At 38.7% G+C, this 16,027-nt stretch overlaps 2 protein-coding genes across 2 annotated transcripts; one reads left to right on the top strand and one right to left on the bottom strand.

Annotated features, from left to right (window-relative positions):
* The first annotated feature begins 2,698 nt into the window (after positions 1-2,698).
* Positions 2,699-5,518, top strand: tk1 (thymidine kinase 1, soluble). The gene is made up of 7 exons (XM_042431435.1): positions 2,699-2,900; positions 3,062-3,093; positions 3,622-3,735; positions 4,158-4,251; positions 4,411-4,500; positions 4,756-4,875; positions 5,290-5,518. Exons 1-7 carry the CDS (start codon positions 2,835-2,837, stop codon positions 5,467-5,469), a joined length of 696 nt encoding a protein of 231 aa, XP_042287369.1. The 5' UTR covers positions 2,699-2,834; the 3' UTR covers positions 5,470-5,518.
* Positions 5,519-6,760: 1,242 nt separating this feature from the next.
* Positions 6,761-15,976, bottom strand: syngr2b (synaptogyrin 2b). Its single transcript, XM_042431424.1, has 4 exons — positions 15,699-15,976; positions 11,986-12,223; positions 10,199-10,335; positions 6,761-9,160 (listed from the first exon to the last, which is right to left on the bottom strand). Exons 1-4 carry the CDS (start codon positions 15,807-15,809, stop codon positions 8,900-8,902), a joined length of 747 nt encoding a protein of 248 aa, XP_042287358.1. The 5' UTR covers positions 15,810-15,976; the 3' UTR covers positions 6,761-8,899.
* Positions 15,977-16,027: the final 51 nt, after the last annotated feature.

Genomic DNA, 16,027 nt, shown 5'->3' on the forward strand with positions numbered 1-16,027 from the left:
AAGGTGCTGTAAACTTGTAGTATACTTGTTTCAATAAAGCTGTTTAAAAAAATAAACAGTTAAAAAAAAGTTGTTGTCAAAATGGGAACAATGAAAGGTTGTTGTTTTAAACCATGAAGAACAGAACATTCTAGCTAGCGTTAGAAATCATTTCCCACCAGTCTTATGACAGCAGCAGACAAAAGTAAAACAACTAAAAGTCAAACTTACATCTTTCATCATTTCAGTCCAGTGAGTCATTTTATCTCTTAAAGTGAATTAATTCTCGGAAACTCTTCTGACAAAAATAAATCCAAGCAACATGTGCTCAGCAGTGAGACTGAAGGACATCTGAACTTTAGACTTACAACCCCAAACCTGACTGATACCATTTGGAGATGTAAACAGTCCAAAAAGCCGTCACAGTACGGCAGATACGGCTGTAATGGCAAGTTCACAAAACTGCACCTCCTAAACAGACACATACTGAACAGTCTGTGGTTAACAAACACGTTTAAAAAGGGGAAATGACAGATTCTGGCAGAGTTTTCTCCATTAATGTCTTTTAACCATGTGACCTTTAAAGATACAGAACAGCTGCTTTCTAGCAGTGGTGGAAGAAGTACTCTGATCCTTTACTCAAGTAAGTTTTTTATAGATATTTTTGTTGGTCACTCAAGTAATGGCGCCCCATATCAAAATGAGCCATTTTCAAGGGATTTCAGCTTTGGGGAAAGAATTTAAAATTTGTCAGCTGGCAGATGATACCTCACTGTTTTTAAGGAACAAAGATGAAATTCCCAAAGCATTACAGTACATTGAACATTTTTCTTTTGTATCCGGTGTGAAGATGAATGCCAAGAAATCCTTTTCCCACTTAAAGTTTGCAATTTGTCTCATATACATGATATAGAGGTAAAAGACACTGTCTCATATTTGGGGATTACACTTTGTAAAGATGAAAAAATATGTACAAGATTGAATTTTGAATTTGAATCATTAACAAACCAAAAGCAGGTTTAATATATGGTTATCTAGAGATTTATCATTACAAGGAAGAATTGTTTTTTCAAAGGCTGAAGGCTTTTCAAGGTCTGTATATGCATCACTTTCTTTAGTTATGCCAACTGAAATTTATAAAACACTTAATTCACAGTTATTGAATTTCATCTGGAAGAATAAACCTCACTACTTAAAAAGAGATGTTTTGTACAACAGCAAAGATAATGGGGGCCTGGAAGTCTTAGATTATGAAACACTTAACAATAGCTTTAAACTTAATTGGTTTATAAAATTTTTCAATAACAAAAATAACATATTGAACACCTTTCCCAGATACTTATTTAGTGATGTTGGTGGGATTGAATTTCTTCTTGAATGTAACTATTCTGTAGACAAATTACCTATTAAACTAGGTTATTTCCACAAACAGGCACTATTAGTATGGAGCTTGGCCTATAAGCACAACTTCTCTCCACACAGATATTACATATGGAACAACAAAGATATTCAGTTTAAACACAAAACTCTGTTTATCCAGAAATGGTTTGACAACAATATTATTCAATTTTAGCAACTTTTGAATAAAGATGCGTTGTTATTGTCTTATGGTGAATTTCTTAAAAAGGTTGAATTACCTGTTACACCAAAAGAATATGTATTGGTGTTTGACGCTATTCCAAAAGGTGTTTTACAGGTTCTGAAATTCTCACGATGATACAACTCAGTCACCAGACTGGAGAACGAATATCTTCATTGGTGATTTAGATGTCCTAAAGAAAAAATGTAATAATAAACAAATCCGGAATATCCTTGTAGAGAATAATATTCCCCCATTGCAAATGTTCTGGTCTTCTCTTTATGGTGACCTGGATTGGAAAAAAGCATGGAGGATATCAGACAAATATTGTATTAACAATAAAATGAAAAATGTGTCATTTCAAATTTTACATAGAATATATCCTGTAAAGCATTTTCTGGAAAGGTTTAAGTTGAATATTAATTATTCTTGTGATTTCTGTGGTCTAAACAAAGAAACAATTTTTCACTTATTTTTCCATTGCATTTATTCCAAAATATTTTGGAATGATATGCAAAACTTTCTATCTAGAAAAACAGGTCATGCTTTCTGGTAGCGATATCTTCATTTATTTTAAAAATAGCTTAATGGACAAAAATGTTAGCTTTTTAATCCAACTGTTTATGATTTTTGGCAAATTCCACACACATAAAATGAAATGACCCAATAGAAAACCAAACCTTACCTTATTTCTAATTTATATTAGAATCTATTACAACTCTATAGTCAAGATGGCGAATAGAAAAGCAGTCAAGACCCAAACAATATTTGAAACATATAACATTATCGTCTGTATCACTTAATTATCAACCTGTGCCCCTTTATTTATTCATTTATTTTCCTAGGTATTATTTTGCTTTTAGTGAATGTAAAAGCTTCTTGCACAATCCCTTTTCTGAATGTTTTTTTTATGTCATAACTGAATTCCCTGGCACTCTGTCTCCTCTTTTTGTTCTTAAAACTTCTGTTACTGTTGTTTGAGTTTGACTGTTATCAATAAAGTTGGGAGGGAAAAAAAGCAAGCGCTCCATGGCGGGACCACACGTCACTTCCTGCAGGTGGGGCGCCACTACTTGCTCTGCTCTGATTGGTCGCCGCTCTTGTCATCTCAATAGCCGCCTATAGTTACCATGGACGTATAAAGGGAACCGGCGACGCGCCACATTCAATTTGTTGTTTCAGAGTCACTGATAACTTTGCTACCTCTGGGAGAATATCTTTGTTTTAAACAACCTTTTTAACAAGTTTTGTTGAACTATAACCTCTTCAAATAAAAATGGACTGCATTGATTTTCCAAGAGTTCTTCCAAATTCACCGATGAAGGCACGGGGACAAATACAGGTTTGCATCTATTTAAAGTTATTGTCTTTATTAACTAACTGTTAGCTAACTATATTACTTTACATCGTAACCCCAACTAACACAACCCAAGATAGTTAAACAGGACATCATGTATTTAAATGAACGCTGTTCAGTCTAACAGTCTCCGCTGTTGTTTGCAGGTCATCTTTGGACCGATGTTTTCAGGAAAAAGGTGAGTTATTCACTAATAAATATAAACACAGCAGGTTTCTGTGCAAGTGTAGCTAGTATTATTAATGTTCACTGTTTCAAATAATGTTAAAACAATACTCATGTCACAAATACCGCCCAGAGTTCATTAACATCCCGCCAAAACCCTGCATTGTTTACCCAGCTGCCATCATTGAAATCAATACGAATCATATATTGTAAGTCATATTAACACTTACAATTTAAGGATCGGTTTATACAGGTTTTACATATCAGGCAGTCAGTTGTTATTTTTGCATATTATGCTAAATCTGTTGCACATCATTCAGTATGTATGAAATCAGTGTGAGGGGCAGTGTCACATAATGTGTTTTCATGCACAAAACATACAGTTTGCATAATTTACAGTATAAGATTGTTATAAATTGATGCTTTTATATGGGCAATAAGTTGGTCTTAATGTTTCTGAAATTGTAAATCAGATGTTCAGAAGTGTCTCTGCTGATCTGTTTCACTACTGTTAACTAAATCCATGTTATTTAATTTGCAGCACTGAACTGATGCGAAGAGTGCGGCGTTTCCAGATAGCCCAGTACAACTGCTTAGTGATCAAATATGCCAAAGACACACGTTATTCTGAAAAAGGCTTGGCCACACATGACAGGTAAGTTATTGTATTCTGCTAAATTGCTCTCAGTTACAGAAATATCGCTTGTTCGTATGTTTAGAGTTGTTTATGTTTGTAACCTTGCACATTCATTTAATTTGTGCACAGCTATTTATGACATTTTCCTACATTAACAAATACAACATGAGCAGGATGAGTTGTTACTGGAAAAATGTGTTATACCCAAGCAAAAACTGACCTCTAGTGGTGCGATTCCTTGACAGATGTAGATTTTCCTGTCAGGTATTATTTTGATGGACAACTGAATAAAGCAAGGAGTCATTTGCAAGTTAATTATCAGATATATTATGAGATGTGTAGTCTGTGAAAGAGTTGGTCAAGCAAGGTAATGATGCACTACACAACACATTTCCTTTTTAAAAATTAAGATTTTCCCTTCTGCCCTGTTCATCTTTTAGAAACACAATGGCAGCGGTACCAGCCAACTGTCTGGGAGATGTGAGGTCTCTGGCATTGCAAGTCTGTGTCATTGGAATTGATGAAGGCCAGTTTGTAAGTATTCCCTCTTGGTTTGTCATTAACTAGTCTTAGAGACCAGAATGTCTTGCTCTCTGTGTTTACCGTCAGTTCAAGGATTTATATCAGGCTGGGATTTGTCTTGGAACGTAATTGCTCACTAACTAAACTTGTGCCTCTTTTGTGTTGTTGTAGTTTCCAGACACAGTGGAGTTTTGCGAGGAGATGGCTAATTTAGGAAAGACAGTCATTGTTGCTGCCTTGGATGGAACCTTCCAGAGAAAAGTGAGTATCTGTGTTTCTGCTTCAGGGACAGAAAGAACACCACTGTGAGTGTAGACACAACAAAATGTCCAGGACAAGGAACACATTTTTGAGAGAGGGTGACGAACAAATCCTCATGAGCAGCTAAACGACAGACCGTTCAGTGTGTCCATTATTCCACACCATAGTATGCCTGTTCTGTCCTTGTAATGTAATTATACCTGCATGCAATCAGTGGTATTGACTGCTTTTCTGCTGTCTTGTGCATTCTTGTAGGCATTTGGAAACATCCTGAACCTCGTCCCTCTAGCGGAGAGCGTGGTGAAGCTCAACGCCGTCTGCATGCAGTGTTACAAAGAAGCTGCCTACACCAAGAGGATAGGAGCAGAGAAGGAGGTGAGGAGGCAAACTTTAGACATGTCTTGAATAACCACAAAGTGCCCCAAAACACTTTTTTTTTTTTTTTTTTTTTTCAAAGGGTGATGGTGTGACAGGGCTGTACAATAATTCAATATTATGGTTTATTCTGTCTATATGCTGTAATTGTATTATGACAAGCGATAAATAATGATAATGTTAACTAAATCTATCACTGCCTCACTTTTAAATATAGATGTGTATGGATCACATCAATATTAGGATCATTTTAATAATTACGATATTGTGTCCATATCACCCACCCTTAAGTGTAGAGTACATTTGGTGCACAATGCAGAGCACGTGTTTGGCAGGACATGAGAAACAAGTGCCTTTCTACCTTTTTTTTAAAACAAATTATAACCAGTCAATCGTTGTTTGTCTGCCTCACAGGTGGAAGTGATTGGTGGAGCTGACAAGTATCAGGCGGTGTGTAGAAAGTGTTATGGAGGTCTGGTGGTGGACAAAGAGAACAGTGATCCTTTCAGGAATGAAACTCCACATCATGCCCTCACAGGAAAACTTGTGGACTCTGGGATTCCCAGAAAGCTTTTTTCTTCTCTCCAACTCTGAACACTTGTTGCAGAGATTAAACAGAGAGCTGAGAAGTTCATCGATCAAATGTGCGTGGAGTGAAGTTGGATTCTTTTATCTGAAATATTAACTTTTGGATTGTAGTTTCCGGGTATTTTAAAGGACGGGTTTACATTCTTTTCAAGTCTGTCTTGTTGTCTGTCAATCCTCATCTGTCCTTATGTATATTGAAAGGTTGCTGTAATCATTCCTCTTGTCCATACTAGCCACAAAAATAGATCCCCTCCTCAAGAGATTTTAGTGTAAACGATAAGAGGAAAAAATCCACAGTCTTCACTCTGTATATAAATACTTCTTGAAGTGCAGCTGAAGCTAATATGAGGCTTCAGCAGTCTTGAATTAGACAAATCAGGTCGGTATCTTCCAGAGTTGAGAAAATAAAATGTTCGCATTGATCTTCAGTGGACAGTGTTTGCTTGCAGAGACAAATCAGAGGAAGAGTGACAGACTGTAACTGTGGAGGACACACACTTCTTCTTTCTCCTACAGTCTTTTTGGTGTCAGTAAGAGCCAGAGAAACATTTACAGCAAACATAAACTTTAAATGTACATAAGGGCACATGAGCATTGTTTAAAGACAGATTTGAACAAATGTGAACCTATCGTCCAAGTAGCCTTTGCAGTGTCTCCAAGAGTTTAATTTAATTTTGTATTTGCTGTGTTTTATGTGATTTATTGTTTTAATGTTAATTAACTGTATAAATAATGGAATTACACTTGATAATAACCCTCTACATGGGATTCACATCACTGTGATGTTGGTGGTTTTAAATAATTTTCAGTTTAACAATGTGTTTTCTGCCATTTTATGCATACTGAAGACACCCTTTAGGGAAAGGTATGTATGTTACACTATATGTGGCAGGTTAGGACAAGTACTGAGTTAAAGTATGGTTAACATAAAGGTTGATTTTAGCTGTTAATGTATCTGCAAATATTTTCCTAGACTGTTGGAACAATATTCTTTCCTCCTACTTACAAAACTTTCATGTTTTTCATTCAGTGCTCTGACTGATATGTAATCCAATGCCCTCACATGCTAGCGAGGACCAAAATAACCTGTTTAAATCCTGGCAGGCTCCAGGGCCATGTAGTGAGCTGGCAGGTTGGATTGGAAAAGTATATCCTCCGTACTATACTGTATAAAATATGCAGTACAGGAATGCAACAATATTCTAATTAAGACCGAACATGATTTTATTCTATGAACAAAAGGTCTTAAGTGAATTGCTGTTGTGCTTCTGACACCGACATGAAGTAATGACAAAAGTTGAAAGCAAAAAATGCTTTATAACTCAATGGTCAAAAAACATTTGGAAACACGATAGAAAAAGAAATCAAACCAACCAAAATCTGACCAGTTTCTTGTGCCAGTCTTTATAAAACATTTGCTGTAGGCGTTACAAATCATAAATTATTTTACAGAAAGCATTCTAGTCTCACATCTAAAACACGGACCTCAATGAAACATTGAACAAAACACCAGAAATGTATTCATCTCTCAAAACTTGAAAAACATTGAAACTTCAATATGGGCTCTTTGTTGTTACTATTATAATACTGTGCAATAAACGGGGGCTGGAGACACAGTTCAGTTGATTCATTTGAACTGGGTGATTATGACAAACTCACATGAATACATTGATTTTGAAGAGTTCACTGAAGAACAAATTTAACTGATTTTTCTGGAGCATGAAAATCAAGAATTGCAAAAGAATCACTCAAGCAGAGCAGCGAGAGCAGCTGTGACACAGCTGTTTAAGCTAAATTTAACTTTGTGGTGTTATCATGACACATTTTACTCTGATTAACTTCCCTCAACGAAATACCCTTTTAAAGTTTCTCTTCTTGAGGCACAAATGGAAAATCAGCGGTGTTTTTCATGTATTTGGCTTCAGTAAGTTATGCACATGTTTTGTTTTTTCTTCTCCAATGTACCTCAACAGTGTCATGTTCAATAAATATAACCACATTCAACTCCTGGTGTGTCATTAACAGATCTAATATCTACGAACACCCCCGCAACAACCTTGGAATGAAAAGCGAAAACTGATCTTAGGCCAAATTTTTAGTGTCACAACAGCCAGAATATGACCCAGGCAGAGGAGTCAAGATGATAAAATCATTACTGCCAGGCACAAAGCAACAAAGTAAACCAGTAGACTGGAGGACAGGTGTGTGTGTGTGTGTGTGTGTGTGTGTGTGTGTGTGTGTCTCTCACTCCTGCTGGTTTGAGTGTTTTAATCTGTCATAGTTAAAGACATACACACTGCAGTCTGCCTTCAACAATTAACATTAACAGATAAACATCAGCGTTCATAAAACTAAATGACACAAAGACCTTAGAGGAAGTCTGAGGCAGCTTTGTTCGCAGGCTGAAGAGGAAGCAGTGTTGGAAGTTAATAAGTTACTCTTCAGTGTGAGGACATGCTCGGTGGATAAACCTGTTCAATAAGTGCATGGTTATCTACATGTCCCTCCCTCCTGTCTGTCTGAATTTAAGCTACAAAGGGCGACACTGATTATGAACGTACAAGAAACCCATCTACAGTTTGGCACATGCAACCCATTTTTACCAACACAAGTTGTGTTTGGTTTTTTTTTTAGTGATCTTACAAGCATAGTTAGTCGAGATGGAAAACATGTGAACCGTTTTACTGTAGTACAAACAACCCAGAAAACATTCCTTCACAGGTAGTTTTATGGCAAATAAACTTAATTGTATCATCTCCACATTTCACAAAAACTAAATCACAGAGGACCATTTGGCTTCATAGTGGTCTTTTCCTACTGTCCTCAATACTTTGCAAAATAAATCAATGTATCCTAAACTGTTTATAGGTTTTCAAGATAAATGCACTGGAGAAGAAATATCCATAAACCAAATAAGAAAACAAAATCTGGCACATAAATCCATTAAAATGGCAGCTTTACATCGTGAAATCTATGTACAAATGCACATTCTTAGGATTCAAAAGAGTAAAGAGAAACATGTTACGTGTGGGCGTCTTCCACTCTGACTGGAGCTGTCACAAGTATTCTTATTAAAGCCACATTATGTGACCTTTGACCTCCTGGGTACATTCTATCTACCTATCCCCTTTACGATCAGCCCATTTGAGGTAAAAGTTGCATTTTTGCACACAGGTCTAAGGTGAGATTGCCCAATCATCAGCTCTAATCTCAACTCTCAGCCTGATGTCTTATGATCAGATCAGAGAGCTGCAACCCCTCAACGTAAACGGCGGTGTCCCTCATCTCTAGGTTGCAGTTGCACTGCTCAGTTTAACTTAAAGTGTGTTAAATCTAATGTAAAACCACATCAATATGATATAGCTCTGAGTCTGTGCAGTGCAACTGCAATCCGACGACCTGGAACACCGCCTTGTCCATGTGACCTCCCTTTGTCTCAGTAGTTGGGCGGCTGGTAGCCGACATCTCCTTGCGGCTGGAGGTTTGGGGTGATGGGAGGCTGCTGGTGCACGTCGGCTACATTGCTGGGATAGGCTGTGTAAGTGGTAGGGGTGTAGGTTGTGGGGTTGTAGGAGGTGGGGGCGTAGGTCGGGGGGTAGGCGGTGTGGTGATCTGGAGGCGGCTCTGTGTAGGTCGGGAGTGTAACGTCATTGACACCACGGCGGAAACGACCCAGAGCAAAGTAGGTTAGGATTCCCTGCACGATGAGAGGAAAATATCCAGATCATTACAGGTAGTCAACAGTGTTTCCACTAAATCACTTTTCATTTCTCTACTGCTGCATATGTTTTAACACATGCTTTAGATTTCCAAGTTAGCACTTCAGCTCATGCCAGTGTAAAAATAAACTCCAAGACTAAAAGCTTGCTTATTATTACATAAGTATTATTACATAATCCATCACACTGACACTTAGTCTGTTCAGTCACTGTATCACATTATCGCTACATTATCGTTGTTGCTCTGTGATGCGGTTGATGCAGAGTTGTCTTGAGAAGTCTTAGAGGCTCAGACATATGAGATTCTTTCTTGTGCTATGTGTTGTGCAATTTATTTGTGCATAAACATCATGTGACCTGAAATCATGTAGATGTATAGATAATGTAAGAGTACACAGAAGATGCCTTGCTGTATTTTTGATGTTTGGCACACAGTGTTGTCTTGTAATCCTGTGAGAGATAGGCCAAATGTTTGGCATGACAAAGATATAAAAAGCCTCTGAGGTACACCCTTGCAATTTAAATTTATGCTGAAAATCGAAACCAGAATACAAATAATAACAAAACAACAGGTGGCTCATTGTGGCATATAGCTAATCAAGAGTTACAGGAAGTGAAAAATCTGTTTGAAATCAACCTTCATGATAGTTTCTTGTAACAAAAAGTTGCAAAAGTATCAAATTTCAGAGGTTTCCACCAGCACTTGAACACACCAAGTTGGAGGACTTGTACAATCAGCTGCATTACCACGCAAAAGTTTGACAGTAAACAGTACAGTGTTCAGTCATGTGAAGTATTTCAAGCATGTTTCAAGCATGTCTCTTACACTTTTGTGCACCATATTGGCATGAGCTGAAGCCAGTGGTTGCTTTATTGCAGGAAAAATGAACTGATTAAAAAGCTATGACATGAGCAAAAAAGCACCAAACTCGACTCAACTAGAGTTCACTGGCAAAGAAAGAGGCTAAAATTTGAGCTTTTTTAAATTAAAATCTGACAACAGCGGTGCTGCTCACCCAGGTGGCGATGGAGAAGAATGAGAAGGCCACAGTGGCACGTGCAGCGTCCTGTGGGATAGCGCCGACATCATGTGTGCGACTCCACTGGTTGGCCAACAGGCAGAAACACACAAACCACAGGAAGGTCCACACCCCTGGAAAACATACAGAAACACAGATGCACAAACACATACACAGATATAAATGATTGTTTTTCCTCACCGCATGAAAGAATATCAAAAGTGCTTTGCTGAAAACTCTGGTATAAGAAGTAAATTCCTGTGAAAAACATCCGGAAGAACAAAAACTATTTATCAGAAGAATAAAAAAGGCTCTCCTGTTCCCGTCTGCTCAAATGACCACAGGCTATTTTTCAAACTACCACTTCTTTGTTTTCTTGAAGAATGGCTGACTGTGAACTGTGTCGTGTGCAGCTGATGAATGTTTTAGTTGAACAAAACGTGTGATGTCATCCTCCCCCGTCACCACTGCTGCTCACTCATCATCTACTGCGTTCAGCAGTGAATAATACATGTTATATTATGTTATGTTATATTGCAAACAAGCTGTGGTCTGTCCCACATCACACCAACACTCAAAGACTTCCTGTATGAAGATGGTCACATTCAAATGAGAAAAGTGAAACTAAAAGGGAAGAAAAGACAAACAATGACCTTGTGGCTGATTAAAATTTAAAAAAAAAAAAAAAAAAAAAAAAAAAAAAAAATCGCTATTCTACAACCTGCTTTCAACTTCAAAAAACCACCAATACAGTCGTAATCATTAACTGTAAAAACAACCACTTATGTTAACATGGTAATTAAGTTCATCATTGGTTATATTTACCATTATTCCTTCATCCAGTGTTTACATAACATTAGGTGATAACAATCTTGAAGGTTTAAAAAGATATTTTCAGTTTTGAAAGTTCTCAATAATATGCACATTTATGCTATAATGTTCTTTAAATTTAATAAAATCATCAACTCTGACATTTATTGTACTGACATAATAATGGACAGATGACATAAAGTCATGTATGCCATGTGCCAGGGGGCTATGACAAATAGTAGAATACGAGTATGTTCAGAAAATCTATAATTTATGATTTTCTTCTTAAAAAGAGGCTCCATGTTCACCATAACTTTTATCATTGTCAAGATACTTTCTCAAGTTTACCGTATACACAATGTTTACGTCTTTCATAAATAAAAAGGTGAGTTTCCAGCAAAATGAGTTTACCCTACACCGTCAACAGTTGCCTATTGACACATTCAGCAGATACTACGTAACATTACCATTCATTTGGAGTCATGTTTCTGGCCACCTGACAAATGTAAGTTTTAAATTCACTATTTTTTAACTCTGTTTTGGTCTCCACCAACTTCTAATGGAACTATCTGGCTCTTTAGCTGCTAAATGCTCCGCTATGTAAACCAGCTATTCAATAACTTTGTCTATGTGGTGTGATGGTGGGTAGGTAGCAAACAACAGTGGGTTTATCAGAGCTTTTTCAGTGAAAACACGCCAGAAAGGAGGTTGATGAGAGCAGTGAGAGTGAACAAAAACAGGGAAGTCGCAGGACGTAAAACCAAAACAATGAGGTGAAAAAAGCTAAAACACTCTGTAGAGCTGAGGGGAACTGCAGAGTCAGGTGATACTTTTCTGTTGGTTCGTCACTATGAGCGACCTCTTTCACATTAAACAAAGTCATTTAATCCATTGCTAATATAAAAGTAAGAACTATTGCAGCTTTAAAGCTCTTATAAAACTAACAAGGAAACCACAGTAATGCTCTGGCTCACCTGAGAATCCCAGGTCTGCCAACACAGCGAATTTCCTCTCCTGTGCATTGCTCATGAAAGGCACGTAAACATCCAACACCAGGAAACCCACACAGGCCAGGAAGGCAATCACCCCAATGCCAACAGCGTAGTGACAGGCCGAGTCATTCTGGTTGAAGATGCACTTTGCCTCTGCACTGTGGGCAGAGTTGACGTATCCCTCTGTTGTGATGCTGGCAAACACCACTATGGCAAAGATCTGCAGTGAGACAGAGAAAAAAAAGAAGGTGGCGGTTGAGGACAAGTGAATCAACATAGTTGTGGTTTATTTTATCCTCCCATGCCTTCAATGATTGACAAAGACACAAAAGGAAACTGAGAAAATGTTCCTTTAACTGAATTAAAGAAACATTTTCAAGTTTCACCATCAACTTCACATTGCATCCTTTACATCACTACCAAACCAGTTTGAAAAGCAAAATTAACCGGTTTGAGACTGATTTCATGAAAGTACTGCATGAAAATTTACTAGCAGAGACTTAGAACTTGCTCAGAAATTGCTATTACGCTTTATTTAGTTGTCACATCATTGTCTTATGATAATTCAGTTGAGAGCAGGGACCATTTGGAAAACACTTTGTTGGTGGTGCATTCTAAGAAACTGGGAGATTTGATACTTGAGTCTGCAGCCAAAAAGTATTGCAATCAGGAGCTCTGGTGTCTCAAAAAAACAAACACGGAAGAAAATACAGTAATGTTGACATGAGATGTCACAGTTTATTGAATGTATCAAACATGAAGAGTAATTGAAACGGAAAAATAGAAAACATCCTCAGCTTTAGCTTGTGTCTACTGGAAGCAACCTTGGGATTATTAACACTAAATTAGGTTACTAAATAAGTTAAACAGTGCTAAAATTGTATGACATAACATTTCAAGTGTTGATATTTGATGTAGTTAAAAGACATACAAAATAGACTATATCTACTTCTACTTGAACAAATTAATCAAAACACATGACACATATTATTACAGGTTCTGATACACAGTGACTTATTGCTGACTCTGGAAATACCCCCCAGCTCCTGTGGTCATCGTGTGTTTATAATGCAAAGAGTGCTAACTACTGCCCAGTCCCTCTGACCATCACGTGGTCTGTTAACTGTCTGCTCTGGTTTCCCACCTAACCATGTGACCTACTTCTGAGTGCAGCTGCCGACCATGTGACTCAAGAGATGCCACCAGCTCCACTAACAACACTCATAATGAGATCTGGGAGGAGGATAGAGAGGGGACTGTTTAACGGGTTGGCAGGAGGAGAGGCCATAATCAAGCTGACAGGATGAGACAAAAGGTACAGAGAATGAGCTGGAGATGGAAAAATAAGGGAAGCGAATATGGGGAGTGTCAAACACAACAAAAAAGTGAGAGAGAGGGACCGTTGGATGAACAGATGGATGTTTCCGTACGTTAAAAAAAGTTTGTATGTTGGGGTTAGGGTTAGTGCTAAAAAGATGCCCTAATGTCACATATTCATGCTGTGGTCGGTAAACAGTAGAAATAATGTTGACACCCTCCTCGTCTTTACACTAAAACACCATCAGAAGTGCATTTTTCGCCTGTTCAGTACTGTATTTAACCATCAGGACAGCAGTGTTGCTACTAAAAATAATCAGGTTTTTATCATTTTGGCTTTTGGAGGAGGCGTAGTCCAGTAATTCAACATTTCCACTGCCTTTTCATTATTACAGGAGCAAGTGTGGTGCATTATGGGACATGTAGGCGGTGTTACAGAGTGAACAATCCCCTCTTGTGTCATAGGTGCTTCAGGCTCACTGAAGTAAAAATAAAATTACCAGAGATACACAGTGATCTAGCCGGTGTGGGTTTAAGGTTGCTACAATCTAGAGAAAAGTTCAGCACCGGTTCGCAAAGTTCTTGTGTGTGTGTGTGTGTGTGTGTGTGTGTGTGTGTGTGAGAGAGAGAGAGAGAGAGAGAGAGAGAGAGATATCAATGGCACACATTCACCACAAGTAAAAGAGAGGGTCAGCAGGGGAGAGGTATCATCTTACCTGCCCACCAGCCCCTGTTTACAAGTGATACACAAGTAATCCCTCGTATGCACACACACACACACACACACACACACACATACACACACAAACATAACACTCAATGGCTGTGGCAACCAAGGGCACATTCTGTCCTGTCCTCATCTACCACACTGGATACGCTACACTATCCAGGTTATGTGTTTTCAGTAGAGCTACTCTCACCCTGCGTGTACATTAGCCAGAGGCCTAACAAATAGTTTACGCTTCATGAACCAAGTAGATTAAAATCAGCTGTAGTCTTAGTAATCCAAGATATGAGTCTGTAATGAGGTGAAAGCAGTCATGTCAAATAAAACGTTTCAAAAAATCTAATACTCCCCTCAAAACTTTCACTTTCAATGTTTCATTTTGCCAAGGAGATGGTCAAGGACAGGTGAAATGGTAATCCTTCATCTGTGTGCTCATAATCACCCAAGGATAAGATACCATATATTCTATAATATGTTTGGTTGAGATTCATTTTGGACTTTCCAGATCAGTGTCCTACTAACTACAAAAACAAATCTGTGCCATAAGATTTGCCTAGCAACAGGTGATCAGCAACAAAAATGTACAACTTCCCAGAACTTTCCCTGATGCATAAATTCCCCTCTATATGCAAAATCCCCCGGTCTGCTGAACTTCTTCATAATACAGACTATGATCTGGCTGTCTTTTACCCTTTCCATGAAACATAAAATGAGGAACAAGGTATTTTCCTTTCATTAATTGTCTCTCTGGTGAACACAGCTGCATTGTTACAGACTGCAGAGAATAACTAACTCAGTGGTTATCAAACTTTTTTCACATCAAGGACCCCTAAGTTGACACAAATTAGACCACGGACCCCCATTTGATGAGAGTTTGTCCCAGGGTCTCCATCTGATAAGATTATTGCTTTTAGATGTTTTATTACAGAACATGTATGAAACCCATGACCAAAATAGGCATACATTCTGTTATTGTGTTACTTATGGATGGAATTATAGTGAAAATAAATTATTGCCTGATTTGCTGGAGACCCACTAGAACCCCCTCAAGCTCCCCTGGGGGTCCCTGGACCCCACTTTGAAACCACTGGTCTACACAGTAGGTGGGCCGATAACAGTTAAGAGTGTGAAACCTATGAACAGAATAGTTATTCTTATACATTCTCTCACTGGACCAACTTCTAGTCAATGAAATAATAAAAGTGAAATTAAAATATTGCCCATTTTTCTGAGGACCTCCTGGACGCCCTTAAGGATCCCTGGGGGTCCCCGGACCCCACTTTGAGACCCACTGAACTAACTGATCATAATCTATATTTAGTTGGTGTTTTGCTTCCAGAAGTGGAGATCTGACAGTTTTTAGTCTTTGGTCCTCTGACAGCAGCAGTGTTGACCTGTGCCGTCACCGAGCTGCTGTCATACACCAGCTGCACGCAACATGACGCCCCGCGGAGACGCCGCAGAAAGTAGCCTGTTGTTCTGGCCAACACAAACAAACATAGCCGTCATTTATTTACAGAGGCAGTTTACGGGCCCCGGGTGAGGCGCACCTGCTCACGGACCACGTTGAATACTCTTCCTGTTTCTTTTGAACCTTTGAACACTGTGTGGTGACCTACAACACAAACTCCTACATCCAGACTGTACTCACCCAGCTGAGCAGCCGCACGATAGTTTGCGGTTGTCGGATAAACTTGTGGACGTCGAAGCCTCCTCCTGCGAGCGAAGCCCCGTAAGCACTTGTATCGCCCGTCTTCTCCATGATGTCTCAGAGTCACAAGCCCTCCGTGTGGTTTGAACCGACTTAGCAGAACAGCCTACCAGCTAGACTCAGCTAAGACTAAGACTACTGACACCTTCTGAAGCGCTGCTGCTTCATTTGACGCGCACAAGAGCCACCCAGAGGAGCTGCGCTGTCCGGCTGCGCGTCAGAGGGGCGGAGCTGAAGATCATGTATGAATGCGCTCATTATTTCACCTC

This window comes from Thunnus maccoyii, chromosome 2 (genome assembly GCF_910596095.1).
Source record: "Thunnus maccoyii chromosome 2, fThuMac1.1, whole genome shotgun sequence".
NCBI lineage: Eukaryota > Metazoa > Chordata > Actinopteri > Scombriformes > Scombridae > Thunnus > Thunnus maccoyii.